The sequence below is a fragment of the Phocoena sinus genome, chromosome 3 (genome assembly GCF_008692025.1).
Source record: "Phocoena sinus isolate mPhoSin1 chromosome 3, mPhoSin1.pri, whole genome shotgun sequence".
NCBI lineage: Eukaryota > Metazoa > Chordata > Mammalia > Artiodactyla > Phocoenidae > Phocoena > Phocoena sinus.
In genome coordinates, this window is record NC_045765.1 from 118,759,542 (window position 1) to 118,786,050 (window position 26,509).

Below are 26,509 nucleotides of genomic sequence, written 5' to 3' on the forward strand. Positions count from 1 at the left end.
AATGACAGTTACCATGTAACTGTGCGTGTAACTACAAACAATGATGGCTAGTAAAGGAGCAAGTTAGAGCTAGCTTTCAATCCTTTCAAGCCTCCTTTAGTGAAGTAACAAATCAATTACATTTCCACAATTAACTCAATGATGACTTTTCTATATTGCCTTATATACTGTACTAGCAGATAGATGTTTACATAAACATTATCTATATAAACGTTATTATATATAAACATATTTATATAAATTATATAACTTTATATAATAATGTATTTAATATATAATCATTTATATAACTTATATAAATGATTTTATATTAATGTCTTACCATGTTATAAAGTCATGTTTTCATATATATATGAAAGCACTAGCCAAGTGAGGGCTAACTCAAAGGTTAATATTTTAACCACTTAATAAGCCCCATAGCTTCCAACCTGCCGAGGGAAGGAACTGTCCCTTAAAACTAATCACCTCTTCCCAGCCTGTTCTGATGAGGTTCTTTTGCTGGAAGCAAGAGTAACTCATGCATCTGTTTAGTTCTCTTTAGATTTTCTTGGGTCTATTGCCTGAGAGTGAGAAAATCTGGCTGTTTAACTCATTTTTTTGCATATCAGTCTGCTTCACAGGTCACTGGCAAGCCAGGGGATGACTTGCCCTCCTGGCTAACAGACTGTGGCCAGAAATACAGTAGCGTCGCACAGCACGAACATGACCACCCAAGGGCCCTTCCACTGTATCACACTGCTGCTTAAGAATTCTGGGTCAAAAGTCACATGGTTGGAGGTCAAACCCCAACTCCTGCCTGAGCTGTGTGACCATGGGCCATCATCTAATTAAGCTTTAATCTCTTTACCTTTACAATAGGTATAATAATAGTAAGGCCAATGTCATACAGTTCTAATGAAAAGTAACAAGTTAACGTAGCAAAATGTTAGCATAGCATCTGACACAAAACTAGTATTTGTTGAACGCACAAATATAGGTAGGTATAAATTCAGCTTTATACTTATGTATGTAGATATATGTTAATACATGTATTTCTGTAAATTTTCATACATACTAATAGTATTGACATTCCCCACGTCAATAATAATTTTATGCTTTGTTGTCTGTTTTTTGGAATATGCCTTGTATTTCTAGGTATTTGGAAAATATATAACTTACAGTTTTATTCTTCTGGCAATTATTCTTTAAGTTAATCAAAATGAATTCATTTTTAAACTATGCCTTTCTAATTATAAAGCTTAACAATGAAATGGCAATTTTGAAGTTTGCCCTTGTGACATGAGAAGTTGAATATATCTCACTGAGCTCTTGCTTATCAGAGAACGCCTCTCAATTCCTTCCACATGATATATAAGGAAGCAACACATTAAGGTCTTGAGTCACCTTCCTTCTTCCTCAAAACTCTGCATCCACCATCTTTTGGCATTTACTGCTACAAAAGACAAGGAAGCCTGAATTTTGCTCCTTGATAGTTAACCAGATATTTTGGAAAGACGTTTAACAGCATTCTTATAATTAAAAAAAAATTTGCCAAAACGTATCTAGAGGTGGTCTGTCATTGATTTCATCTAAACAATGTGGAGCACGCTTTCAAATCTGCACAAAATGCATGCATGCTTATTTTTATAATGTTTGTTCTTTTTCATTTGATATGACTTGTTACTCATTTATCAACACTGAAAATCCCCATGTTATACCTTCTTACTATGTATCTACAATCTTCTCTTTCATTTTCATCTCTTTTCTCTTTCGATTCTGGAAGAGCTCTGAGTTTCTCCTCCACAACATTAATTTTCTTTTCAGCTGTGTTAATTCTACTCTCTATTGCCTCTCCTATGGTTTTTAATGTGCTATACTGCATTCTTAATTTCTTTACAATTTTTATTTTTTTAATGGTTTCACTCCCATTTCATCCCATCCAGTTCTTTTCAGCTCATAATCATCTACTTTCTGCCCCTCTTTCATTTGGGCCATTGCTGGAGGTCTATTCTTCCTTCAAATCTTTGATACAATCTCTCCTTTCCTTTACAGAGCAATGTTTTTCAGTAGGCTCAGCTATTTTTTTTTTTTTTCCCCCTGTTTATTGATCACCATACAGGGAGATCTGCCCGGACCTGGTGTTTGCTCTGAGCTACTCTTTTTTTTTTTTTTTTTTTTTTTGCTGTACGCGGGCCTCTCACTGTTCTGGCCTCTCCCATTGCGGAGCACAGGCTCCGGACGTGCAGGCCCAGCGGCCATGGCTCACGGGCCCAGCCGCTCCGCGGCATGCGGGATCCTCCCGGACCGGGGCACGAACCCGTGTCGTCTGCATCGGCAGGCGGACTCTCAACCACTGCGCCACCAGGGAAGCCCTGCTCTGAGCTACTCTTGATCCACGTGGGTGCTGGCTTCAGACCAAGAGTTGGTAGGCAGGTTGAGATGAACAGTTCCCAGGCCAATTTCCAATGTGATTTTCATTTCAATACAGTTTTGCTGAAAGCAAACCTTCTCCTACCTTTACTGCCAGGCTTTCTGAGGCTCTGAATGGAGGACTCAAACAATATTGAAACCCTCAGGAAACACGGGTCTAACTCTACCCCACCTCCAACACTTTACTTCTGTGGAGTAAGATTCTCAAGAGGTAACAGTATTAATAAAGCCCCTACCCCACCCTCCCAGCTCTGCCTGGTTATTTTCTGAGTTATGACCTTCCACTGAATAAAAAGGCACTGTTGGGGAGATTAGAAAGAGGAAAGGAAGAGCATTCTGGGGACAGCTGCTAGGTTCTTTCTGAATTACAGGCAGAGTTGGGGAGGATATGTCTCTGCCTACCTATTTTTAGGTGGTCAAAACTTACTCTGCCTGTGTTTTTAAACCCAGTTCCATTTGGTTTACAGTAGACACTTCTCCTGCTAGTTCTAGTTTTTATAACTGTTTAGAATATAAGGACTTTTCTCTACCTTCTTAGAGACTCTAGTGAGAAGTGTGTCAGGGCTACCAGGCAAAGACCTTTTTAAATCAGGAAACTTTTAAATAAGTTTCTTTTTTAACTGGGGGGAAAAACAATAAAAGCATCCAAGAATTTTTACGGGCACTCGTGTCCTTGGAGAGACTCTCTCTGTGCAATGTCACAGTGTCCTTTTAAGTTAAACACCTAGGATTAAATTCACCTGTGCCTTTCACTTGCCCTCATCTACCCTCTTGTCCTTGGAATTCAGGTAACAGAAACATGATGTTTATGTTACAAACTTGGCAGTGACTAACTTTCCTGCGAAATAAAGTTTGACATTCAAAGGAATTTAGTCATTTAGCCAAACTTTAAAAATGGCGTTTACCGCTAATTTTGACAGAACTCAGGTACAAGACTTCAGATTCATATGAGTCCACTTCAGATTTCTTATACTTAGGGACTTTAAGCAGCTGCTGTCTACATGCCAAAACACATAATTTTTTATGCTGGATATCCTCAGCTTTTGGCTTTTAAGAAGCAAGTAATAACCTGCTCAATTTTAACCAAAATGATTTAATTATGAATCAGAAGTAAGAAAATGTGAAGCTCAGGGGAACATTTGAAGCAGACATTTAACTTCTTCAAAAATAATAGAAATGGAAGGAAAATCACTTATCAATGGCACATAACTTTTGAGTATCTGATCAAGGTGTATTTGAGAAAAACTGCACATACACACACATAACCCCAAACTTTGTCTCCGGTTCATGGCCTTATCAGTCTCTTTGTAACTCAACTCTTTCATATATTTAGCAGACGTAAGAAAATGCTATAAGTTGTAGGTAAAACAAGAGAATTTGTGATGGTACGAATGTAACAGCCAATGAAACTTAACAGATAAAACACATAATTACAGACCACCCAGAAAGCAGAAAATAGCCGGTTCCTTCAGTTACTGGTAACTGCACAAAGGACTGCTGAACAAGACCCACAAGACTGCCTTCTGGAGTGTTCCTGAACCCTCTGAATGCTCCTCCTAGGGAGCCCCCTCCTTTTTAAATATTTACACAATCATTTGAGCTTTAGTTCCTTAATCTGGAAAATGGTCCTAATGCCATATTTGCAGGGTGGCTGTAGGGATCAAATGAAAAATGTCTTTAAAATGCTGAGCAGAATGCTTGGCAAATAGTAAGTCAGCAAATTTTTAGGGTATATTTGGAAAAAGCCATTTTCAACATTTAAATAGACCCATGGGGAAACATGGGACAATGACTCTAATATATACTTTGATATGTTCTAACCAAATTCATTACATCTCGTTCCTTGGTACTTTGTAGATAATCACGATTATTTAGCAAAAAGTCACATCTTGCTCAAACTTCTTTGAACCTGTCTCCTTTGAAAATGGAAAATTTACTTTTTGCTCCCTGAAAAAACATGGTAAGACCTAAGTAAGCAATGGTGTAAAATACTCGGAAATTATAAATTAATAATGATATAAATATTCAACTATGTTTCTATAGTTAAGAACAGGAATAGAAAGATATTTCAAGTGAACTATTTACTGATAAAGAAGCAACATTCTTAAACACTAGAAAATTTTAAAACAGGATAAAAAATAAAGCCAGTGGTGTTTAATGCGGATTCACAATAGATTATCTTATGAACAACCTCAAGTCATTTTGAAAATTGCATTTTCCAAAACCCAGTAGCAAGTTGGGACCAACGCTGACTGTCTCTCGCTGTGACGGTGGTACCTTGTGCAGTCTGAAGGCACTATGGCAGTTTCGCTCCTTAGGGTAAAGTGTGGAATATAACACTGACCACCCAACAGTCCCTCTGGCTTTACAATGAAGACTCACATAATGCCTATGCTAATGTGTTATCTCTTGGGTACGTATTTTAACACTGCTATCACATAAATTTGAAGAGGTCTGAATAAACAAATCTTTATAACCTGAATAGGCAAATGTTAAAAACATCACCTTCTATCTGCCTTGGAAAATTTAACAAAAAACCCACTAGAAAAATCCCTAGGAACTCTGAGCACATATCATGTCAACAAATGCAGCTATGCCACACAGACACAGTCCAAGGGAGGCATTCCATCAATGTCTTTGAATTCGCTGATAAACTGCAATGTGTAAAACGGGAAGAATCTCAAATCAATTTTGATGTCAGCAACTGCTGAATGCCCACCAACAGAGTTAGAGCATAAATTGTCACACTTGGTGAAACGGATCTTAAAATCATACAGTATGTAGATTTGCAAAAACTTGGTACCAATTTGGCGCTTTCATTAGCAACAATCCTGTATCATCCCAAGGACCAACCTCCAATCAGATCTTACAGTGAGGTCATGTGAGCACATCTGCCCAACCGTCTTTGCTTATTTCTCTGAGTTCCTTCATTATTTTCCCTTCTAGCTTCTGGGTTGCACTACTGGGGAAACACTACTAGTGAGAACTTACACCTTCTGCGTTTTGTTTCTCCAACAATTCTTATGAGTAGGGATGGAGAAACTTTTACTGATCAAGTGTCAGTAAGAGGTTAAAATAAAAATACAGCCAGAATTCAGAAGACATAGCGTCTACTTCTTGTTTTAAAAGTAGAGAACACTGGGATTAGGAGGGTTATGGAATTTACAGAAAGCAAAGCAGAGTGGAATTTCTGATTCAAATAATATACCGCAGGGATTTATATTTCACTTATGGCCACATCTTTACCATCTTGGATATCAGATTTGATCATCAGATTACAAAGAGTCTTCTACAACACAGTGTAATAAACTCACAGTGGGAACTTCAATATGCATCAAATTGTGATAGGACAGGAGAATCTATAAGCATTGCACAATACAAGCTACCAACTGAGAAGAGATAAATAGATGAATACAAACACCCCCAAGCAAGAAACAGAACAGAGAAAATGACAGCCATACTTTAGGTGGCATAAAGCTACTAGGACAAAGTTCTCCATGCAAAATTAAACAGAAAGATCTGCTGCTGTTTATTTTGTCTTTAATTGCAAAGTTATATTTCATCAGAACATTTTAAAAATGTACAGTGTATGGAATTATTGTAGCAGAAGCAAAATATCACGGTCTTTTACATAAATTGGTAAGTAGGAATGATGCATTTATAAAGTATTCTGACAACATTCCGTTAAACTTGATATTTTAGGGAAACTGTACCCAAGTAATTAAAATATAGTCAATGTCTAATTCGCTTTGACCTCCTCTATTTAGATTATTTTATTGAAACTGAAAACACTGTTTTGATACTGAATGCTATAAACTCAATCAAGACCTCAAAAATTAAGATATAATCCATCATGCAATTATCCTTCTCATTTCTAGTTAAAATACCAAGCTATTTTCTCCTATTTTAGCCTTCAAACCAATTTTACGTCCTTCCTCATGGAAATTTGTTAGCAACAAAGACACAAATATGCAACAGCCAGCTGTACTGCTAACATCTGCTTTCTTTTACTGAGAAAAACATGGATATGTAAATGGCATCTAATACTTGGTATTCTTATTTGCCAGAGGTACCAGATTCTCCCCTTTTTGGAAGCTACTTAGCATATAAGGTGCCATTTGTTGTTGGATTTCAGAATTTTGAACATTTATTTTCTCAAACTCTGACTTAGTGGAGAAGTGTTTGTTAATCAGAATTTTGCCTGTTTTAGACAAAGATGCTTTCACCTACAAACAAGGGAAGACCGACTTCAAAGTTACCAAAGGATCTATTGACAACTAAGCTAAAAAGTTAAAAATAGAAACACTTTTAACATACAGAATTCTACTTTCATGACAAAGAAAACTGTTATTAGAACATCAACATTACCTTGGTTGCTAGTAAACAAAATAGGATCACTCCATTTACACAGCTCCCGCTCGAATCAGAAGTGTGAGGGCTTTATTTAGGTTACACAGACATGGACATTGGACCCTTCACCCATTTTGGAAAAAAGAACACAGAGTGAAATCTCTAGAGCCAGCAGCCTTAATGAAAGCCTCTGAACATATATCTCACTTAAGTAAAAAAAATATATATAATTTGCATACTACAGCTGTGATTCTAAATGACACATGCCATGGTAGCCTGGCAGAAAAGCTTTTCCTCAAATAATGTCTTATCTGTAACCCTGAACTTAGCTGTCACCGCAGCTCCAGGAAAGCGAGAATCAAATCCTTCCTGTCTAATAACAGACTGGAGGAGGGAGGGAGGAGCCCTCTCCTCTCTGGGAGATAAGGGGACCTTCCTGCCCATCCCACCTCTGGGAGCCCTGTTAATTTCTAACATGGCTGGGCCAGCTCGGGGCAGAACCTTTCTGCTAAAAAGCAGCAAAGGTGAGAACACTTTCTCTTCTTCTCAATTTCCTTTTCAAATAACTGTGGCTATGGAAATTGTTTATTAGGGTTACTTTCTCCTTCACATTTCTGGGGAAACAAAAGAATTAAATTTAAAATTAACAGGGAAAACGTCTTAAAAATCAAGAATTTAGTAAGAAGAATAGAAACGCTGGTGCTCCTGAGAGGGAGAAATGTTATAATATGTAACTAAATGCCTGAGTGATACAGTCTGTCATAAGAGAATTGGTTAGGCTCACCTGATTTTATCAAAAATGATCACATTTGTTTTTTTCAGGCCTGCTCTTTAATCAATTATATTGATGACATCTTTCAGATGTCACTTCCTACTAAAACACGAAGGGCAAACACTTACATGTTGGGAATTTCCTGGCGGTCCAGTGGTTAGGACTCAGCTCTTTCACTGCCGGGGCCCGGGTTCAATCCCTGGTCGGGGAACTAAGACCCTGAAAGCCTCGCTGTGTGGTCAAAAAGAAAAAGAAAAACAAACAAACAAAAACCCAAAACAAACAAACAAAAAACAGGTACATGTTTACATCTGGGTAAAAATCTCTACTGTTCTGATTGATTTTTCTGGTGGGTCAGAAATTAAAGACAGGACTCCAAGGCCCTGATCTTCAAATATCCTGCAACCGGGCCTGCTTGCTTCCCGAAACACAGTGATCAATGAAAAACAGGGAGTCAGCACGAAAGTCAGAGGTCTCACCCCATCACCGGGGGCGGTTAACCACAGTCCTCCCGCTTCACAGCAAAGTCTCACTTAAGCAGGAGAAAAGGTGAGGAAAGTTAAGACAAGGCAGCTTCTGAACTAAGACATAATTCATAAAGGCAGGAATTCGTGAAGCAAAGCAAACTACTTTCACAGGTACTATTTCTGTGAGTAACAGCAGTACGTTCTGACCAGGGGGCTCAGCAAAGGTGTATAATTTGGGATCGGGTCACCATCCTCTGCGACCTCTGTACAGTGTAGTCAATTTATGTGATGTATTACAGCCTTGCTTTCTAGACCGGGGGCGACAACCGTGGAGGGACACTCAAATGCTGAGTGTGAAAAATGGAAAAATCACGTGGCTGGGGAGACCATGAAAGCGAACACAAGCTGCAGGCTTTTCTCTTCTTCTGTTTAGAAGGAATTTTGATCAAAGTTTAAAACAGCCCACACCAAATGTGTGCTTTATGTTTTATATGTAGGACCAGCTGGGACCCACTGTCAGAGTCCAGAGTGGGAGCGGGGGGAGGGGTGTGCAGATGGGGGATGGAAGTGGGGATGAACTCAGATTCCTAAGTGATCTCTCAAGCTAGCAGATTTCAACATCCTATACAAACTGATGTGGTCATGGAATCTCACTAGTCTAAATATTCTGGATTAGTGTGACTTTAATCAAAGGATCTTAAAATACTGTCTCAAGAAATAGCCCCACTGGACAGCTTACTTATGAAAGGAATACAGTTTGATTCTCTTATCCCTAAATCCCCACTTCCATCAACTCATTTCCTTGTGTCAGGGGAAATATGGAAGCACCGCTGAATGCAGAACGAGCAGGAAGATGGCCTTTCAAGAGCTCCCCTAAGGAGCCTCCCCTAAGGAGCACGTACCACCCATTGTGCACCCCCATCACACGTTCACCTGCACCGGACGGGGAAGAGGTTCTCTCCAAAGGAGGTAAAACGGGGCTTTACTGGGTTGTGGGAAAATGAAATGTGATGCTCGTATCTGTGATTTTAGCTTCCATGCAAAGAGGAGATAAAAGAGGGGGAGGGACAGCATAAAATCCGTGCCCGGGGACACTTGCTGATCTTGACATGTGTTCTATTAACTTTGCTTAAGTGGCTGACAGAGTACACTCTCAGCTGAACATGCTTTCCCACCCGCAGAACTACCCGTCCTAGGAAATGGGGTAAAAAATAACAGCTTTGGAGACACAGCATGCAATGGTCAAGGCCAGGTCAGGATTCCTCAGATGTGAATGATGTGACTAACAATAAACCGTGATGTTTAAAAACAGAATGGGCTGTTACAGCCGTGTGCCTGCACGAGACATACCAAGCACGTGGCTCACTTCCAGAGTCACGTGGGATGTGAAACAGCTGGATGATGCGTTTCCACAGCAAGCATCTGTCCACTTGCTAGGCACCTATGATGCTGTTCTAGGTAACTGGGATAATGGAGAGACATCCAAGACCCCTGCCCTCACAGGGCTTAACAATCTACCAGAGCGAACAGATAATAAACGAACAATGTGGTAAGTAAATTCTAGAGTAGGTTAGATGATAAATGTTTTGCAAAAGCAGGGCAGACTGTATGTGAAACGAGATGAGCAGAGCCAGCCTCCTTGAGAAGAAAGCTTTAAGCAAAGAGTGGAGAGTGGGTCAGCGAAGAGGACGGCTGAGGAAGAGCTGTCCAAGCAGAGGCCCATGGTGGGAGAAGAACCGGAAAGGGCATCAGAGGGCACGCCGTCTCTCTCGGGTCCGACTTCATCTCTCATCCCTGCTTTCTAGCACAAGATAGGGGCTCAGTTCATATTTACCGAATGATTTAAACTCCAAGAAATACAAGATTATCCAATATACAAATTCAATCCAAACTAGGCCAGGGCTTCATAAGAAAACTGTATGCAAACTGGATGGGTGGAAGGTACATTCTCCTGAGAGGAGCTGGGGATCAGATCTTCAAATGGGTTTTTGACTCTCTTTTCCCCAAAATGTGAGACATCACAGCCTTCTTTCCAGGAACATGCAAGAAAAGCAAAAAGTGGGTTCTGTCATCAGGGGACACTCCTCACACAGATGCTACTTGTGGGCAGAGTTTAAAGAGAACGTTCTTTTAAATACAAAGAGGGAAGCTGGTGAGAGGGGCAGAAAGGTAGGTTTATCCCACGCTCATTTCGGGGGCGTGCCAACTGTCCCCATAACACTCCCTCTGCAAAAGAGACCTGCATGTCACCGGGGTAACCTTCTCAATAAAATACAGTCAAACATGAAAAACAGGCTAAGTAAGGTGAGGGAGTAAAAAGGAAAAAAAGGCGAAAGAATTCAATTACAGTAAGAGAAAAGTACTATCCTTTCCAACCTTCATATAATTTGTCCCTGCAAACACTTTTCAAATAAACACACCCTCAGGCAAAAGAAATTAAAGCCCCACAGGTTCCAACAAATAAGTCTGTCCTTACAACTACTTTCCATATCAATTTGACACGCAACTAGCAGGAGCTGTGGAATCCTCATTTCATAGGAATCAAATTTAAATGAGAATGCAAGAGTAACATTTCTAGAAAATCTAATATTTAGTACCTCAACTCCCCACCCAACCCCCCATACTGTCTTTTCAACCTTTCAATTGCTCCTAATTTCTCATTTATAGTCAGGCCTGCTCTAATACTTCAATGCACATTACCGTGGGTCTCTTTCTTAAACTCTGCTAAAATATTTCATTTTACTCTTTCTATGTATTAAAAAAAAAAAAGAAAAAGCTGTTAAAAATCTCAGTTGTTACCACATTACGTGAGAAAGAAAGCGTTATAAAACAGTTTAGATCCTACAAAGAGAAAATCATTTTTAAGGAAAGACCTGCTTTTCCGTATACTATATCCAAATGAAAATATCAGATGCAATTTTTGTTTAGAAGCTATTTTTACAAAATCTTTTTGTCCCTAATCTTGACAAGGTACCCCTTTTAAATAAACTTTTCTGACCTGACTCAGATATTTTTATAAGTCTGTAATCTTTTGTATGCCAGGAGAAATTATATCATTTTTCCTTTTGAATTAGACTACATATTAGGAAGTGTATCTAACTTAAAAAATCAGAAGTCAAATTAAAAATATGTAGTTTGGTAAGAAAAAAACAATTATGTATATACCTCCCCTCAGCTAAGTGAAACTATGCAAGAAACACAATGGTTGACAAAATTATATATAATTATATATATATACACACATATATATATAAAATGACAAAATCGTATATATATTACATATATACAAAAAACTTTCAGAGTCAAGTTTTTTTGACTCATCTGGAAAAATCCTAACTTTTGCTTTTGAACTGTCAAGTAAAACATATCATTTGAATATTATTTCTAAAGTACAGTATAATGTTTATGAAACAAGTATCCCTTCTGGATTGGGATGGGAAGAGAAAAGCTCTTCCCTTCAAGTATCCTTAGTGAGTTCTTCGACATTTATAAAATATTCCCAATTCCATTTACCCTTGCATTCTGCTTCTTCACTCCCGGTACCTCATTCATTTGCGCTAAAATAAGCCAACAGGATCTCTTCCAGAAATACACTGTGATGCCCACAGTCAGTTTTACTTGACACATAACCACCGCAGTTGAGTCCACCCATTTGAAACACATCTTTCCACGCCTTTCTCATTCTCTGGGAAAAAGATTATACAGGGGGAACAATGCTTGAGATTCACCAGTGAAGAAATGAATGATTTGACAAGGCTGTTAACAGCAAAGCGGAGTAAAAGGCTTGTCTCTGTGTGAAACTGAACAGAAGAAATACCTTAAGGAACAGCTGTGCTCAGAGCTGAAGTGGGGACCATCTCCAATGAACAATGAGTGGGCTTTGAATCAAGGTGTTTTCCACTTGAGAAAAATATTCAGTGATTTTTTTTTTTTTTTTTTCTCATGAAGGCCAAGCACACTATTGGCATTAATGCTACAGATGACACTACCCAGGCAGGAAGAGGACTCTCTGTGCGCCTACACTAACTACAGGATAGAGTTTCAGCTTCAGCCAGTACTCCTGGAGAGGAAACCAAGAGGTAGACACCAGGTTACAAAAGCAATGGTTTCTTCTGTGTTGAGCTCTGTGGTCATTTTATTACTCTCTCCATTTTCCATGCAGATCAAATTAATGTTAAATATACTTACATTAGACTTACCCTCTACTTTCTCAAAATGATTATTTAGGTATATAATACCAGTTACAAGAATAAGAATGCAAAAGGTGTTTAATTCCATGGCAACTCTAATAATAGTGTTTTGAGACACTAACTGAAAAGGTTCTCAGATATCACCACCCTAGTTTTATAACAACTCTCCACCCCACAAACACAAATTTCTAGCCATGTAACGATTGACCAAACTTTTATGCACCATACATAAATTCAGGTAAAGTTGCCAAAACAACTTCTGCCCAGACCGTTTCAGCCCAGCTCAACCAACGTGAGACTTTTCCTTAAAAAAAAAAAAAAAAAAAGCAGTCATGAAGCGATCACTCATCAATACTGACCTTGCTGCTCACTGTCTGCTTCAGTTTTTGAAGAACCTGGTGCAACAGGAAGGGGTCGAGGTGGCCGGGGCTTTGGTGTGGGCGGTGAGATCTTTTTCCTTCCAATGTATTCTACGTAAGTTCCCGGAAAGTCCCCCCTCTCCCCAGTGGTCTCGTTATAGCCATTTAACCAGCCGATTTCTTCAGGCCTGGCTTCTTGTCCATCACTGAATCCAAGAGCTACTAAGGACCCTTTATTCACAGTCAGTACGTCCCCCAAGTGCAAGTCAATGTCTTCTTCCCGCTCCTTTTTATAGTCGTACAGCGCCCTGTACTGGTACCCCTCGGCACTCATGGCTGCAGACCTGCGACCATGCGACAGCTGAGGCTGGCTGCACACTGCAGTCTAACCTGACGTTTCTATGGAAAGTGAATTCAGAGAGTGTGTTAAGATTCCTAATACACGTCCAGCAGGGGATAAAGGATAACTCTCCAAAGGTTTAAGAGGAGAGGTGATTGGCCATCCGGCCGTCCATCTGTCCTCCATCAAGGGTGTGACTGAAGTCAGGGCTCACTTCCTCTGTGGCCGCAGTCTTCCCACCGGCTTCCTTTTCAGCAACTCGTCAACACATTGACTCGGGGCTGACTCTCCCTTCGAGGCCCGATCCTTTCTGACACTCTTGTCACACTGTCCATCTGTCATCTGATTTGACTATGGCACACACCACATGCGAGCTGCACCTAGCAAAGGGAAAACAAGACTTATGAATCAACGGCACACTTGGCCATCTGTGTGAATCTGAATTTCGACTTCCATTCAACAAGTACTTAATCAACCTGGCAGACATACACAGGCCAGTATGCTTTTGCTTGACATGGTATACACAACAAAGATTAGTGAGGCAGGCAGTCCCAGCCTTCTAAGAACACTCGGCAGGGTGGGTGGGATGCTGGAATGTGGCAACATCTCAGAGATAAGACAGGACACAAGGATCTATAACACTAGGTAAATGTCATAAGAGAGCAGAGACTGAACGCTAGGGAGTTCAAACAAGGGAGAGACCACATCTCACTGCAGGCATCTGAAGACAGAAGAGAACGTGTGGCATGGTCTTAGGTACAGATGTGATGAAGCACTTGTTATATTCTGGGAAGAGCTAGAACAGGCAGACCGGTATGTGTGAAGCCAAAGAGGGAACATCACGTCCGGGTTAGAAAGATGAGCAGGGGTTGTATAACAAACATCACACACGCCCGTGTTGAGTTTATGAGTGATGCAATCTACAATGGGGAGCTGGAAAGAGGCTTGGAGAGAGGGGAACAACAAGACCAGAGCGGCACTTGAAGAACCTCAGTCTAATCCTGGTGCGTGGAAGGGACTGGCGTAGGGACAAGAGGAAAGCCATGAAAGGTGTTTTGCAGCCATCTGGGCAAGTGGCCATGAAGGCATTAGCCAAAGTGGCAGCAGAAGGTACGGAAAGGGGAGGACTGAAGTGAGGGAGAAAGAAGCATGTGTGGGACGTGGCAATGCTGAAAAATGGATCAAGAAAGAGAGAAGCACACGGTACTGGGTACTGGATCCTGGGTGGGGAGACGGACAGACTGCAGCATATGAGAAACAGAGGATGGCAGAGAAGCCAAGAGGAAGGGGCTCTTCCCAGGCTGGAGGGCTGAGCCAAGGTTCAAGGTACTAGCTGACTGCTGGACCTTAAAGATGATCCACTCTGCCAGCTATTTTAGAATTCATTTCTGCATGACATGAGATAATCAGAGAGATACACTGACCTGTGTGTCTGTTTAGCAACATATTAGTATTTTTAAGCCAAAGAAATAAAGACACAAAACTTAGTACATAATAGCAGAGCATAGGTCATTCTGTTGGTACCTTCCTAGCAAAAAAGTAAAATAGAAAGTATAAATTGTACAGAAAATACAAGTACAAAATAAAAAGGAAAAACAAAATAAAAAGGAAAAACTTCTCTCTCTCGCACTTTCTCTTTTATCCCAACGTTGATTACTGTTTTAATTTTACGTTAATTCCTTTCTTAAAAAGCAATGAAAATTATATATATTTTTTTAAAAAGAAGAAGAAAAAGAAAGGGAGAAGCAAAAGGTGCCTGATCCTGAGCTCACAAGAAGAATGTAGCTACCAGTATCAGGCAAAGGGAAGCCAGGAGGCCTGATGGGCTAACGGTGATGCTGGGCATCCAAATGCAAGCGTGGATCGTTGAAAACCTGGTCTGTGATTCAGGAGAGGAAACACACCTGAGGTTTGGTAATCAGCCGCATATAAGGCAAGGCCAAGCTCAATGGAATGAAGGGACTCAGAGGGAAAATATTAAAAGTAAAAAAAAAAAAAAAAAAAAAAAAAAGATCCAAGGACCCAACATCAAGGTTCAGTGAATGCCACTGAGGAGGGAAAGTCAAGGTCTGAAGACAATGCGACGTCCAGGTAGGAAAAGGTGATCTCTAAGACTAAATCCTGCAGGGGCCTCTGGAAGTGGGAAACAGGCAGGGCTAGGTCATCTGGGGCTTTTGTCCACAGTGGAATCATCACGGACTTGAGAAAGCTCACTCTAGTCTAGTGGTATTGAGGAGAGTAACCAGAGTTTAAGGAGTTAAGGAATAAAAAGAAAGTAGAGATGGCTGCAGATCACACGATGAAGATAAAAGCTCAGCGGAGGGGGAAACGGAAATGCAAGTTTTTTCTTTTTTTTTTTTTTAAACTAGTAGAGGCAGAGGGCTTAGAGAGTCAGAGGCTCTTTAAGTTAGAGAGGCAGTAAGGCAGCTTGGATAGCTGCTAGAACAGTAGAGAACAATGTGCACACGGACACACTATGTGCTCCGTTCATTTCTCCACGTTATCTTTGTTAGAAAGAGGAAAAGCAAACTCAAGGTTTCAGTTAAGCTGGCTGAACGATAAAGCAATAAAAACAATAGCCTCACAATTTCGGTGCGCTGTGTCAAAGAGAGCTTTTATAAGTTTTCAAGAATGGAGCCCTTTAGAAGTTTATTATTATAGGCACTCTGCGGTGCAGGCATCTTAAGAAGCAAATCTAATCACAGATTAATTGTTATGCTGGCATTCAGAAGTGTAAAGTATTCAACTTTACATGGCTAAAGCCTCTTAGCTGTAATACAATAACGCTCTTAGGAGAGTTACATATTAAAAGAAGGAAAAACAAACACTGGAGATCTTTGTGTAGCAAGAATATTAATTTGCAGTAGTATTCTACTTTGTATTTCAGTTGGCAGAGAAAAAAAATTAAAGCAGCCAGCAGAGCATATGAGAAAAATAAACTATGTTATGTTTGAAGACAGCCTCTCCTTTTGCTAGATCCAGAATCAAATTAAATATTCGCTGCATAAATTCACAAGAAAATGTAGAACTAGCAAATCCCATTTTTAGTACTAATGTACTCTGTTACAAATGAGACACAGAACATGAAAATTTACATATCCCTAAATGCCTGGAAACCAGGCAATATGCCTGAGAATAATTTAATTCCTCCAAATCTGCCTTGAAATTTTTGTTAGCTTTTCCTGGCAATGTATGTTTTTTTGAAAAAAAAAAAAAATCCTCAACTAGTAGGCTGGGTAGATCTTTCCGCCAGCTGCTGCCTATGTTTTCCTCTATTTCAACAGCCCAGGAGGCCAGTTTGGTGAGATTCTTAACAGAATGGGGAGTATAATAATTCCCCTACTCTGTCCACCTCAATTCCTCCTCTCCCAGCTACACGGCTCTCAGCAATCGTCAAGCCCTGCTCACGGCGCACCTATGTAGCTATGCATGTCCCTCACCAGGGGACACTGCAGTAAGAAAAGATCCAGGTCTGCTCAAGGTATTACAAACCTAAAAACTGTGTTTACATTGGCCTGAGGCTAAATCCCTGCAAGGAGATAAAGAACCCTGAGGAACCCAAAGACTTCAGCAAGACCAGACTTTAGAGTAACAATTCCGGCCATAGATGCCAGAGATCTACCTGTCTCTACAAAGTCCCCCTCCCTCACCGTCTGTAAGAACCACCTTACTTTCTGTGCAGAAGGATCCTATGCAGAACTCTGAGCCCTCAACTGACCAAGAGAAGCCCAGATCTTCTATGACTCTTGGACCATAGGCAGCACACACCACTCATCTTCCGCGACTCCACCGTCAAGGCCAGGAAGACCAATCCAAACAGTCCAAGGTCAGCCATGATGCAGTGCCAATTAAGAGGGAGCGCTGGGCTTCCCTGGTGGCGCAGTGGTTGAGAGTCCGCCTGCCGATGCAGGGGACACGGCTTCGTGCCCCGGTCCGGGAAGATCCCACATGCCGCGGAGCGGCTGGGCCCGTGAGCCATGGCCGCTGAGCGTGCGCATCCGGAGTCTGTGCTCCGCAACGGGAGAGGCCACAGCAGTGAGAGAGGCCCGCGTACCGCAAAAAAAAAAAAAAAAAAAAAAAAAAAAAAGGGAGCGCTGACTAGCCATGGGGTGGTGAGTGGAGCGCATCCCATGCGGAGGTGCAGACAGGCCTTGGCTAGAGGGGGGCGGCCCTCCCCTGCTGCACAGTGTACACTTTCTCCTGACGGCCATGCCCATTTTAATGGCTGCCACTGTCGTCGTCACTAAATACTGGAAGCTATAGGTGTATTAACCCATTCAATCATCACCATCGAATATTCAGTGGGAGCTATAAGTGTATTAACATGTTCAATACTCAAGGTAACCATGAGATGGGTACTATCAACATTCTCATTTTACATAGGAGAAAAACGAGGTGTGGAGAGTTTAGTGTCTTGGCTGTGATATCTTGGCCACGATAACACTCACCAAGGGCGAGGTGTAACTAGAGTTCAAATCCAGGCAGTCTGGCTCCAGAGCCACCACTTTTAACACCTTAAAACCTACTGCCCAGGGCTTCCCTGGTGGCGCAGTGGTTGGGAGTCGGCCTGCCGATGCAGGGGACGCAGGTTCGTGCCGCGGTCCGGGAGGATCCCACATGCCGCGGAGCAGCTGGGCCCGTGAGCCATGGCCGCTGAGCCTGCGCCTCCGGAGCCTGTGCTCCGCAATGGGAGAGGCCACAGCAGTGAGAGGCCCGCGTACCGCAAAAAAAAAAAAAAAAAAAAAAAAAAAAAAAAAAAAACCTACTGCCCAAACTCAGCTTGCTCGGATGCCCCAGGACGGCCCAGATATATACATGGGGTCAATGGTGCAGATTCCTTGCTTGCACACTCTGACCTCTCAGATTTATCTTGAAGGTCTGCTTGTTGCTCTCTGTGACGGTGGCCTTACCGATAGTGTTTGTGACTCACTCACAAAAACACCTGCACAAAAAGAAGCCATTATAACTCAGCAGGAGGGCCCTCAGTCTGAGACTCAGCAACTTGGACCACACAGATTTTCTTCCAAAGAGACTTCATTAAGATGCATCCTTGCCAAAGAAGTCCATGAACTAGTGAATCAAAGAATACTGGGCACATCACTTCTGGAAGGCTGCCCTCTTCTGGAATCCTGCCCATTTCTGCTCTACAAGCTTCAGCTTCTGTCACCTACATGCTTCTTGGCATCTATGCCCCCTGCTGCTACCCCAGGCCCCTCACTGCACAATTTCTAACAGCTCAGCTCCTCCTTGGGGGGCGGGGGGGTATGTGAAGCATCGTCCACAGTCACCAGGGCTATCACATTTAGAGGACTGGCAAGTTCTCTTTTCTCTCACCCTCAAATTTCTCTCTCACCCACAGAGCAGAAGACTTAGCAGACTGGGGCACTGGTAGTGCCTAGATCACTCTCCTGTGATCAGTGTGGAGCTGAAACTACATGGTGCCCAGATTCACAAGCTTACCCCTCCAACCTCTTTGGCTACGTACACCTGTTCATTGAAATGTTTCCAGCCAGCTTCAACAGAATTATTTCCCCAGTTAAGATTTTTATATGTGGATAATCTAATGTTCTCAAATAACCAAGGCAGTTTTATGACATATGCTCCAAGTCAGTGCATAACCTAAGATACTGTAACAAAAGGTATAAAGGAGTCCTAGAACAAATAACAAATTAACTTACTCATAGAGAACATCATAGGCAGCAGTTCAAAAGGTCCTTCACGGGAAAAATGTTGCTCCTGTTTTTCAAGCCTTTTACAGACTGCCTGTAATACCATTACTCGGAAGACAGATTTTTCTCTCTCTGCTAAAACACCAACCAGTTCCCATTCTGTTCCTCAGAATAAAGTTGTTTCTGATGCCCGACAAGGAGCAATCCATGACTTTTTAATGTACAACTGCTTGAAAGTAAATTTTCAATTTAAACCCTCTAACCTGCAGGCATTTGGGCAAAGAACCAAACAAAATTCTTTGAAAAGTCCTCTGACTTTGTTGACTTACTCATTCCCCTTTCACAAAGGACGGGGATTTAGCAAACTTGGTGGGGAGGCAGGAATAAAGGATATTTTCAAATCACTTTAAATAAATCAAGAATATAGCCTGATCGTGTGATTCTATCCTGCCCTGAAATCAGCAGTTTGGCCCTGGGTCCCAGCACAGAATGGACTTTCAATCCAGCTGCAAAGCTGCAGAGAGGTTCCTGGGCCCCCAGACCTGTAATTCACCTCTCCATCCTCAGTGTGGTAGCTCTGAGTAGGGCAAGCTCCCTAACTAAATCCACACAGCCTTTTTAAAAAACAAAAGGCACAATTCATTATTTAAAACTCTTTTTACCTTTCAAATAGTGTCCTGGAAATCATGAAAATCAAGCTGAACAGTTAAAATTTCCTACTAACATAATGAATTTCAAGCTAAAATGATGGGCTCAGGGTAAAATTTTATGGGATGTAAATGTTACCTCAGTTAAAACAAAATAAAATGATGGGCTCGGAGGAAGCCCCAAGCCACAGTCCTCAAGTATCTCCATTCATTTTTCAAACCAGCCAGAATGTGTCCCAGGCTGCCACGCTCAGGGCTGGGTCTGCACTGTGGGGGGAAGCAGGGACCTAGGGCACAACTCCTGCCCGCAAGCCCTCTGGGGGTTGGGGGTATGGGGGTGGGGGGACAGGACAAGCCCCGGTCAAACAACAAGGACACAGGGCTCTGCAGAAACCAAAGTGATGGGATAGCGGAGCACTGCCGAGCGGCAGAGACACAGGCCCAGTTGGAGGCAGTTCTCAGGCTCAGCGGTCACCACAGGGAGGCTGTGGCTTCCAGAGCCTGAGAAACATATCCCATCACCCAGAAAAGGCCATGGGATGGACCATTCTAGTTCTCTGCATCATCCCGGGGAAGAAGCCCTGAGGAGATGGCCATGGAATGGGAGGACTAAAGCAGACAAGCAGACAATCTAGAGTCCCCCCTCTTGTGAAAATACAATGCTACTGTGTAAAATCCTTAGCGAGAAGGTGAGTATAAGCACTGGGTTTCACCCTCAAAGATGCTTGTCCCCATTGGTGCCTAAATTTTTAAACTTGGGCAAGTTACTTAAACCTCTCCGTGCCCCTATTTATTATGAAGAGTAAAGGAAATTATTTATACAAAGACTGCACTCCATGCTTGATAATTAGAGCTTGCTTAACACCAACGCAGCGCTTATTGGGGGCCAGGCACGTTTCTTCCGGTTTTGCATATGTCAACTCATTTAATTACAACCAACGTGGGTGTGATTACCATCTCCATTTTACAGATGGGAAAATAAGCACAGAGAAGTAAAATAATTTCCTTTAAGTCACATGGCTAGTAAACCACAGCTATAGTAGTAGTATTGCTACTACTGTCATTACTATTAATATTGATTGCCACTTACTACCACTTATACAATTCATTTTAAAACCAGAACATTTGCCAAGAATTTTCTTTTGCCCTGCCTCTAAATGCTGCAAAGTCTACTGAAAGAATCCTCAAGCTAGCCAAAATAAACCTCTCCACTGTTTCTTTAACTTCTTTTCAGAGTAAATAGATAGACAGATAAGGGCTGCTTGTGGACTTTGCCCATCTAGTCCTGAGGCAGAGGGTGGCTCTATAGAGGTCAGGGCAAAGGAGACCTGGGAGGGGCCAGGGCTGTGTGAGAGGGTGGTATGAGGCAGGGGGTGGAGTTAGGGGACAACACTCCTCTCCAGCAGGGTTTGGTGGCTGCTCCCTAGCTGCCCTCAAAGAGGAAAGGTGACAGCACTCATGCAGTCCTCCAGGGACTGAAGGCAGCAGCGTCCTCCCGTTACAGCCCTAGATCCTGGGGCTGAGCGCCGGGGCTAGACCACTGGGGGTCCAGCCAAAAAGGAGAGGGGCAAAGCACTCCAGCCCGGCCCAGGCACCTTGCTTTCTTCACTCTCTCCACACACTGCTGGAGTCTCCTCACTTTTGCTAGACTCCCGTGATCGCAGTACTCGCAGTACTCTCTGGGTGATCGTTAAGGTGAAAACTATTTTGATTACAGGTGCCTGGGGGTACCTATTGGATTCACTTTAAGGAAAACAATGTTGGAAGGATACAATCTCCAAAGATGTTTTTATAGTAGATTTTTTTTTTTAAAGCAAAAGGTACACTACACTCATTCTATCCTTTCAAATAAATAAACAGGCAAAACCCCTAATATCACCCAAACAGACAAGTTTAGGAGTAATTACATAGTCTACTTTCAGCTGCTTTGGCATAACGTACATGAAATGGCCTTTAATTGCCACTCTCTTAAGCAAGTAATTCCAATAAGAGGGTTGGCAGAACCATGGCAGGTAATCACATTAGGGTGTAGGTGGAGGAGACGGGGGACAAAAACAATAAATAGGATGAATATTTTTAAAATCAATGACAACATAAGTTCTTTTATTAAAAGCTGTTATATAATTGATATTATGCCTTCTAAGGTAAAAACGAGTGATAATCCCTTCCTTCCATTGATAAGTAACTTCTTGTTTTCTGAGGGCTTCAGTAAGATGCTCCACTCTCTTGCCTTCACTGGCAAATCCCTGTATCCTCCAAAAGACAGAAGAGCTGTGGGGAGCCCATCTAAATGTATAATATACTGAAAAAGGCACTTCCCTTTTTCTTCTGCATTGTGTATACCCCAGTTGTGGGAGAATTAAAAGCAAAACACCAAATGCAAACATGATCTCAGCTTTCTATATTCTACCTGACCATGAAATCATTTCATTTTCAATGTGCTCACTGACCATCTCTTTATTCACTAAAACTCATTTTGCATATGACAAAATGCAAACACAGTGAGAGCTGAACTAGAATTGTTTCTATTTTAATGAGTGTGTGGACAATCTTTCAGAGTGGATGCCTTTTTAGAATACTCCCTTGAACTACCTAAGAAAAAAAAGGAGATTCTGACGAACATATTAGCCTAAGAATTACGGGGCATTCATGGAAAATTTTAATTAAATATATGGGCAACACTCTTAATAACACAAAATTTGAGTAAGTGGAGCAGGCTTGCACTGAAGATACCAAAGCCCTTCAAAAACCAGCTTAGACACATTTAACATTTCCAGCAAATAAATGCGTACTACCATCATCACTGTCAATAACCAAAATACGTATCACCTATGACTTGTACCACTTCTGTTTCCCAAAACCAACTTAATGTTGTGGGGATTTACTGTTCTTAATAAAGTGAAATTTAAGGAAACAGCTATGGAAAGACAATATAATTAATCAATGGGAAGTGAAATGCTTTTTCCCATTGGTTATCAGCATCAGAGAGGTGAAAAGACACAGTGATACCGTCATTTTACAAAAACAGATAAAACAGCAGATAGTAGTGTGTACAATGCAAATTATCTGCTATGCAACTGACAAGAACAGGTCCCAAATCAAGATGAAAGTTATAAAGCAAATGCACATCACACTTTGAAAGCCAGTATCAGATATATAAAACTTTCTTCCAACCACAACAATCTATACACTTCTACGGAAAAAGTACAACTCTCTAGTTGCAACTGTCATATAAAAGCTGAAGAGGCCAGCAGTGACATAACCCAACACTTCTGCAAGGCAGGGAGCCTCCTCCACCAGCCTTTCCAGTTTAAGCCTGATTCTGAACCAAACACACCTTCCCAAACTGAAGAGGGATCCCCCCCACAAAATCACTAAGGCTATTTTCTTTGTAATGACCAAAACATTCCCAAAGTTTAAGAACTTTTGTTTCTAAGAAGACTTATCATCTATGCTTTTTAAAAGCTGTTTATTTAAAGACAGTGTAATCTATCAAAAAATTATGGCTACGAGGGTGCTTTTTTTTCTCTTACAACGATAAAAGATGTTTGTGGCCTTCTGTGCAGAAGTCACCAAATTCCTGATGATCTGCCCCATTACTGATAGCCTGTCTCAGAAATAAACTTGTCTTCCTAGTCTGACCTTTTCTAGCTTATACCTAACCATCTTTAAGGCTGCCAAACGCAAGACAAGCTAATGAAATATTAAAAAACAAACAAACAAACAAAAACCATTCCACATAACCCCTGGGTCACTTACTTTGTGAATGTCCCGCCTAACTAAAACTCCAGCCCCATCACACTGAAATGACAATCTTATGCTGTATTCAAAACCCGGAACTGCTTTATCCATTCGTACTTCGCACTGACAAAGAGGAAAAGAACTGAAAAAAAAAAAAAAAAAAAAGCCCCCCAAACCCCTATCACTTCTAAAGTCACAAAACCCCCAAAGAGAGTAAACTCATACTCAGATACTAACAGTGCTGCAGCTCCAACCAGGGATTAACGGTGTAAGTGAGACCTTTCTGATCTTAATTGCGCCCAGAGAAGCAGAAGAATTTCCCCAGATCCAGTCCACACACATTCTGTATTCAACATGTAACAGCCATTCCGCTCACACCCTTACATTTCATGATCGAATTCTGGTTACCAAAGTACATTTCTGCACTGGAGCGGTTGGCCTGAGCTTTCCTGTTCTCTTTGTCTTGTGATCCGCGGGGCAGTTTCTGCCCTTGGGAAGTGAGTGTGAGAACTGTGGATTCCAGACAATTCCCCACGATCTTTCAGCTCGGGTTTGCACGCTCTCTCGCTCTCTCTAGCCGGCTCCATATTGCTGGGCCGGTCCCTCCAGCCTCGCCCCGCGTTACAAAAAACCTGGATTTCCGGGCTGTTCCAAGACCCCATTAAGTCTGCCTCCAACAACCGGCCCAGGCCCGGTCGGCACCACACGCCGAGTTAGGGTCCCAGCGACCGGCCGCCCCGAGGCGCACTTCCCCCACCCCGGAAGAGGAGGGAGGCGAACTTCGGAGGGCGGGGGCTGGGGGCTAGCTCCGGGGACCCCCGCCGCCCCGCTCGCCCCGGGGAAGGGCCCGGGCAGCAACCCGGGTGCAGCCGGAGGGCGCGGGGGAAGGCATAGCTCCTTCCCGCTAACGCAAAGGCAGCGGTCAGGGCGCTCTCCTCTGCTGAAAGGCGCCGGAAAACTGCAGCAAGGCGACAGTGGGGACCCACAGAAGCGTGAGGTGACGGAGGGGTGGCGGAAGCCCGACTTCGCCTGCAACTCCAGGGACGAATGCGCCCGGCGGCACGCACAACCCGCTCGGAAGAGGACTAGGTAAACGAGACCCGCGAGGTGGCCGGGAGCACGCAGGACGCTGGCCGCGAGTAGGGCCCGCGGCTGCACGGCGGGCGGGAGATGCCGGCGGCAGGGAAGACGGCGGCCGGCTCGCTTCCCCCGGCTCGGCTCTGCAGAAGGAGAGGCGGCTGCTGGTGACAGGAAGAGAGCGGCGGTAGCCGCGCGCGCACGCACCGCCTCCCCCTCCCGAGCACACACCCGGACCCGCTGCTGCCGCCTACCTCCCCCGCCGGCCGGCTTCCTTCCTCTGCGGGGCCCAGGCTGCAGCGGCAGCCTCTTGCGCGCACGGCTCCGATGCGCCCCTGACCAGGCTCCGACCCGCCAGCCGTTCCCGACCCAAGCTCGCCGTCTCCCGACCCGCTCCCCGCCGCCCCGGCCGCGGCCGCCGCTTCCTCCAACTCCGCTCCAGCTGCTCGCGACTCCTTTCCGTGCGCCGCCAGCTCCAGCGCCCGGCGGCCGGCCCCGCCTCCGGCCCCGCCCCGCGCGCCCCGCCCCCGAGCCCGCGCCAACCGGCGCCCGCGTCTCCGCCCCTCTCCGCTGGCCCCGCGCCCTCCGCCGCCGCCGTTCACTTTGCGGGCCCCAGAGCCCGGCGGCCAGCCGGGTGGAGCTCCGGCCCTGCGAACCTTTCCTGCTGCCGGGCTCGCCTTCCGCCCCCAGCCGCGGGGATGCCCTGGGCTGCCGGGCCGAGCGCTCTGGCTTTGCGCCCTCCGGGCCGGCCAGGCTGCTGACCGCCTGCGACCGAGCCGGCTGCCGGGCGTCTTCGAGACCAGAGGCGGCGGGTCTGGGGAAGATCGAGGACAAATTCAGACTTAGAAGCTGCGTCTCTAATCGCAGTGTCTTGAAACAAACCCCAGCCTCTTTCGAGCCCCCAGCGCCCCAGCGGAGTGGCCGGGACGGAGAGGACTCGGATTCCAGGCTCGCCAAAGCCGGGAGGCCCTGCAATTCATGGCCTCGCCAGCGCGGCCGCGGGAGTGGGCGGAAAATCCTCGCCACCCCGCGTAGCGCCTAGGGGTGAAGGAGGGGTGAAAGGGTGAAGCGGAGGGACGAGCGCCCGCAGCCTGCCTAGAACTCCAGGAGCCTGGCTGGCTGGCACTGCCGCCACCGGGAGCCGGCCCGGCCCGCCAGCAGGGCAGAGTTTTATGAGGAGGGCGCACGCTGGCTGATCCCTCGCAGTCCTGAGATGACAGAGCAAATGTAGGTCGCTCAGGCAGACCGTGGCCCCTTGGTTGCTCATGGGGTCGGTGGAGGAAGCTCATGTGACTTGTACGGTTCCTTAAATTTGTTAATTTTCAAATGCACACTCTTCAGCTAGTCGTCATTATTTTAGTTGCTCAAGAAAAATCTGACGTTGATTCGAACCTTCCTCTGACAGTAGGATGGGATGCCCGCACCCTCTGTTCCTCTTTCGCCCGTGAAAACATGTTGAGTCCGCTTTTTAAAAAGCTCTTCCCAGATTCCTCTTTTGCGGTTTTGAGACCTGCATCCGCCCAGCCTACTTGCCCTAGAGCCCTTTTCCCAATTTCCTTGCAAGAATATTACTTTTTTTTTTTTTTTTTAAACCAAGCACTTAGACTTTTGTCAAACTTTGAATTTGGTGCTTCATTCCTCTGGGCGTTGGAAGTAAAGAATATCCTGAAATTTATTGACTGTCCTACGGAAATATAATCATTCTTAAAGATGACTCACATTCTAACAGACAAGTTAGTTCTACTTTAGGGTCTTCAGGCCCTTGCATTTTTGTTATTACAGCATATTTCTTGAAGTGCAGATACAAAAGCAGACAGATACTTGTCTTGTTTAAGAATCCACTTCATCTAAAAGTAAATATGAAGTTTACTAAACTACATGATTCCCACCCATCCTGTGAAATGAAGGACCTCATATATTGTTTGCCTGAGCTTTATAAATGAAATGAGGTGTCTCACCCTGTGAGAGAGTTACTTTGATCCGGTCCAATAAGCTGAGATGTAACTGCTGTGACGTTTGCTGTATTTCCTTTAGGCTTGCGTCTGAAGAAACCTCACCAGCTGTCTCCTTTTATACACGATGAATTCCTGGAAAGACATTTATATACTGCTATAATGGGGTTCTATTCCCCCCAAACCTAAAAATAGCATGAAATCCTTAATCAAGCTTCCTTTTCTAGATAGACTTCAACAACTTATTTCCAGTATATGTTGTTTTTTCTTTAATGTTTTTCTGTCATATTTGAACACATAGTATAAGTCCAAAGAGTGTACCATGATAGGACAGTATGGTTCTCTTTCCATAATTGAATAAGTTTAGTCTTTGTTTCATCTTTATTAAATTGATACCTCCCCGCCATATCACTAATATTCAAATTTTTATTTATTTTTATTTTCTATTAATTTCTATGAAATAATTAAAGCAAAAGTCACCAAAACAGCAGTATTCAAAATTAAAAAAAAATAACCTTTTCCTTTAATCAAATCTT

The 26,509-nt window shown here is 43.3% G+C and overlaps 1 protein-coding gene across 3 annotated transcripts in view; it reads right to left on the reverse strand.

Annotated features, from left to right (window-relative positions):
* PIK3R1 (phosphoinositide-3-kinase regulatory subunit 1) overlaps positions 1-24,498 on the reverse strand; it is an 86,618-nt gene extending 62,120 nt beyond the window's left edge. The window contains exons 1-3 of one of the 3 annotated variants that reach the window (XM_032625458.1): positions 24,276-24,496; positions 23,329-24,164; positions 12,548-13,267 (exon numbers count right to left, since the gene is read on the reverse strand). In XM_032625458.1, coding sequence (XP_032481349.1) covers positions 12,548-12,881 — 334 coding nt within the window. In that variant the 5' untranslated portion in view covers positions 12,882-13,267; positions 23,329-24,164; positions 24,276-24,496. Of the gene's footprint in view, positions 1-12,547; positions 13,268-23,328; positions 24,165-24,275 lie in introns of all 3 variants that reach the window. The other 2 variants (XM_032625457.1, XM_032625461.1) reach the window with 2 other exon arrangements.
* Between the last annotated feature and the right edge of the window lie 2,011 nt (positions 24,499-26,509).